Below are 5,000 nucleotides of genomic sequence, written 5' to 3' on the forward strand. Positions count from 1 at the left end.
GATATTTTTTCTAATTTTGCTTTTAGTGAATAATACTCGTTCAGCAAATTAGGGTCATTTCTAGAGGAACATAGTTTTTCTTGTAGATCATTTAGATTTTTTAGTAGTTGTTTTTCCTGGTCTTTTTCTGATCTAGCTCTTCTCTTGGAGTACTGCAGTGTGAAGCCTCTGATTTCCATTTTGATGACATCCCATTTCAGGCCAAGATCTGTGACATCCTTGTACTTTTCTATGAGAGCCGGAATGTTTACACACATTTTTTCTACATATTCTTTATCTTCTAACAAGCTTGCGTTAAATTTCCAGAAACCAGGGCCTGATTTTTTGCGTTGGTCGACCGATTGTATATTCAACATAATAGCAGAGTGATCTGAGAAAGGAGTATGCATAATATTACTTTCTTTTGTGAGATCAACTAAATCAGCTGTGATTAGGAAAAAATCAAGTCGGCTTTGAGACTTGAATGCTTTGTCATGCCATGTAAACGACAGAGCTTGGGGATTTAATTCACGCCAAATATCTGTGAGCGCGAAGTTAGAGCATAGATTTTCAATTTCGTTTATGACAGTATGTTTGTTCGAACGTTGTTTCACACTTTTTCTGTCTTTTGGCGTTAGCGCGCAGTTGAAATCCCCTCCAATTATCAAGTTGCACTCTGAAAATCCACTTAGAGTTTGATTTAAATCTTGATAAAACTTGATTTGCTGTGAAATGTCATTCGGAGCGTATACATTGGCAAGGACGAGGTTTTGATTATCTAGCTTGATTTCCAAAATTATTGATCTTCCGTTTTTGTCTTTGATACTTCTTATCACCTCTAATTGGTATCTTGGGTCAACAAGAATCATCACACCTTTGCTATGATTTGATCCATGGCTGTAGAAGATATTTCCACCCCATTCCGATCGCCAGATGTTTATAGATTGTTCGGTACTAAAGGTTTCTTGGAGGAAATAGCAGTGAGCGGTCTGCCTATGAAGTCACTTAAAGACTTTTCTACGTTTGATAGAATTATTAAACCTCTTACGTTTAACGAAACGATTTTGAAATTAATCGATGAAATTTCGTTATCCATCCTGCATTAATGTATTAAAGCAGTTACTAACTGACCTGAATTTGTTTGGACTTATCTTAAACCTAGGCTGTCGTATTTGAATAGCTTGCTGTAAAGCATACCTGTATCTAAAAACGTAGAATGTAAACACGGAATATATGCAATTGCCAAACAAAGTGTTTTTGTTACTTCTATACATAAAAGGAAAGCACGTACGAGACAATAACAAAAAGATGACAGCTATTATGTAAAACACTCCTGAGGGAGTGTTGGGGTTAGCCGGTGTATGCAAATTCAGCTCTGTTTAGGTTTTTTAGAGTTATATATGAAACTGTACAATGCTCTTTTTGTTGATAAAGGTAATTGTAGAAAAACAAGGAATAAAGCTTTTGGGTAAAAGCATAGTTCCAAGAGGCAGAAATTGACTTACGTTGTGGTTTCAGTCTCCATTGGGCTCTCTTTTAAGTGCTCCGGTATGGTTCCGCAGGTAAATCTTTCTTCGCCTACAACAAGATGTCGATCAATAACTTTAGAATCAAATCCGAGTGCTCTGGCTTTTTTCATTGCCTTGATCAAAAAGCGATGTTCCTGCTGAATTGCTTGAGCATAGTCCTGCGTAATGTAAGCATCTTGATATGTTGTGGAGTTTTTCAGATCTTTCTTCCTTGACCATACCAAGTCCCTGTCTTCGCGACACACAAATCTCGCAATAATTGGCCGCGTTTTTCCGACTGCAGGCTTTCCTACCCTGTGAACGGCATGAAATCTGACATTGGTGACATCTATTTTCAGGTCGTTTCGTATCAGATTGATAATCATTCCTTTGCAATCTTCCCCGCGATTCTCTGGTAGATTCATGAATTTCAAGTTTTCGCGACGCGTGTAGTTCTCTAAAGCAATGTTGTTTTCTTTTTCCACATTTAGAAGCAGCGTTGTTTTCTGTAATTCAGACTTCAGTTCGTCAATTTCCTTTTGTTGAGAGTCTTTGACGTCTTTGTGGGTTTTCAGCTCGGCGGCATGATCTTCAATATGCTCCCAAGCTTGCTCCAGAGACTTTTCAATGCTGTTGATGGTAGCTTTCAGACCATCCAAGTTCTCTTTTATTTCGTGGCGAAAGCAATCCATATCTGTCTGGAGTCGCTCTATTTTGTTCTCTAATCTGTCGCCCAAAGATTTGATTGAATCGACGATTTGTTTCAAGACACCATCGAGGGGAACGTTATGCTCTTTTCCAACCTCATGTTCTTTGCTTGTTGGCGCCGCCATCTTCGGTTTCTTCGGGTCGGTCGACGGTGGGCTATAAGAGAAGGATCTTTCTGCTCTTTTCTTGTTTTTTTTCTTCATAAAAGGAAAGGCATTGACCGATCTTTAAAAGTTTAGTCTGATCTGAGCGACATCGTTGTTTGAGAGCCGAATAAATCCGGCTATATTCTAGAAGCTCTTAAAAGCGTGACCGTCCGCCATTGTCACGCTTGCGCATCATGATTGCTTGGGTTTTAAGTCACGCTTTCGCGTGTTACTCCTTTTATCGAAAACCGTTGGAGGAATCTTTTGAAAACGCCTTTTATGTTTCGGTGTGGCCGGAAAAACACACGTGTATATTAATCACTGTCTTTTTTCTTTAAGCAATAACGTAGTTGTGAGGAGCTGAAAATGCTACTCTAGAGTAAACGCAATTAATGTGCTGTACACGTGGTCGACCAGGCCCCAGTTGCTCAAAGAGCGGATAACTATATTATCCTCTTGATAAGTTGCTATCCAGAGTAGCAACTGCTTTTGGCAAGTTTTCCACACATTCCATTCTTAAATTTGACACACATGTATGCTTCTACTCTATTCACAAAATTATAGGACTATCAGGAAAATCTTACACACATTTCATCTGGCGGATACCAAACTATACAGTGGATAAATTTATCCGCCCTTTGGACAACTGGGGCCAGATGTTATAAACATGAACGGATTAACTTTCAAACACCCATCATGACTGTGAAACTTAACCTATTCTAAGCCAACACTTCTTCTTATTCGACTTCCCAGCTTCATACAAGTCAAACTTTTAAAGAAACCATCTCTCTTAATGGGTACGTGACCCCACACAGGATTACTACCTGTATTTGTTTAACCAAAACATGTCTGAGTTGTTTAGATACTTACCTTCTTTAAAGCGCTCCCCTTGAGTGTGGGTCGTTTTGACGCCCTCCGATCCCGCCAGATCAACCAGTTGAAATTTTCCAGACTTTCTCAGCTCACCCCTGAAGAGAAAGAAAGTTTCAGAAGATACGCTTTATGCCATTTTTACACAATTTTCTCATTTTTTATTAAATGGGGATTGACGTCTCTATCATTGTAAGTTTTGAGTACTTTAGCTCAGGAATGTAGAGGTGTCACTTTTTTCCACAGTGACCTAGATCCTTGGTTGGTTACAAATGACCAGTAAAGATATGCATGCAGTTCAGATGATCACCTCATTGGGCAAGGTGTTGTTGAGACAGTTATTTTTCCTTAAATTTTATCGGTCTCTATCTCAATACTCAAGCAAACATTATTATCAACCTATTGCCCAAGGTGTCTACTCGTCACGTCCCAGGGAACGGAGAGAACCTGGGAGCGAGCCTCACTAATCATGCAAACCACATGCCATAGGGGCAAAACAAGATCTCTACAAGACTGGAACAAGCAAACCCGTAAAGAGGAGAGGGGGACCCAGGGGGAGTCTGAAACCAAGAGTAGCTAGCCATTTCACTAATATGAGTTGTGATCCAAAAAAGCCATTTGCTGGATGACAAAGACCATCCTGATCACGGTTCAAACACAGTCTCCTGAGAGTTGGGATTTTGGCAGGTCATACCCACTCAATAGAAGAAATGCCTTGGGACATTTTCAAAATAATATGTATTAAAATTACCCATGCAGATCCCTTTGTTCCAGATGAATCGTGAACACTGCGTGCGATCTGCTCGATCGCACGTTCATAGCTGTTGCCCCGGTTGCCCTGTATCCTGACCCTCTCGTGAGGCACCTTATCATATCCTCTCTTCCGGTTACAGGAACTTCCTGTAAACCAGCAACCTAGAAAAAGAAAACAATAATCCAATGTCAATAGATAGGACAGTCAAGCTTGTTACATCTCCAGTCATTTACACTGTACTCGGCAGCAACCTTGCTGTCATGGCTCTAAAATGCAAGGACATCCTGCCATCATTTCTGTCTATCCTGATCACCACCCACCCAAATGTTACATTGTGTCCAATTGTATCCTGCTGTCAGGGAGGGGTGTCGGGATGTATAATGGACTAAAAGGGAAGGCCCATAGACTCTACTTGAAAGGGGTCCCTTTTTTGTCAGGATGTTCCACAGTTAAAATGTGAAATGGCAGGTATTCAGTAGTTGAAGTAAAGAAAGGGACGGGAAAACATTGCGAACCTAATAAATAACACAGTGCTTTATTGATTTGTTAAAATCATTCTCTTCTAGTAATGCTTGATGTTTTTCTGGGATATGATTTGTTGTAGTGTTTCTGCTTTACATGTGAGTATGTGAAGGGGTGCATCATTTTCTATGAAAGATATATCATGAAGGATCACCTTTTTTTGTCAAAGGGTAAGGGTTTGAATTCCAGGGCAGAGCCTCCTCATATAAAATTTTGTTCAGTATCAGTTGCTGCCTACAGTGGTTATAACTTTACTACATACTAGTTATGCATTGCTTTCGAGTAGTATATCGTGAAAGGCTCGTGTGTATACTAAGAAAAATAAAGTCGTGAGTAGGATATTCACAGTATACCACGAGAAAAAACTGCACAACTAATTTATCCCATGCCACTCATTGAATTAACTTTCCTATTCGACTACCGGTCCCAGGAATTTAAATTATTAAGCTCAAAACTGGGGTATTCTTCTTAAATGTCTTAGTTGTTGACAGTAAATTTTTTTAATGAAAATTG

At 39.6% G+C, this 5,000-nt stretch overlaps 1 protein-coding gene across 1 annotated transcript in view; it reads right to left on the reverse strand.

The window, feature by feature from the left end:
- Nucleotides 1–5,000, reverse strand: part of LOC146459260 (chromosome-associated kinesin KIF4B-like) — a 120,718-nt gene that overhangs the window by 43,911 nt on the left and 71,807 nt on the right. The window contains exon 5 of the mRNA XM_085089810.1: nucleotides 3,963–4,126. Within this exon, the coding sequence (XP_084945936.1) occupies nucleotides 3,963–4,126 (164 nt within the window). The remainder of the gene's footprint in view (nucleotides 1–3,962; nucleotides 4,127–5,000) is intronic.

The sequence above is a fragment of the Pavona decussata genome, unplaced genomic scaffold, assembly GCF_977016875.1.
Source record: "Pavona decussata unplaced genomic scaffold, jaPavDecu1.1 SCAFFOLD_223, whole genome shotgun sequence".
Taxonomy (NCBI): Eukaryota; Metazoa; Cnidaria; class Anthozoa; order Scleractinia; family Agariciidae; genus Pavona; species Pavona decussata.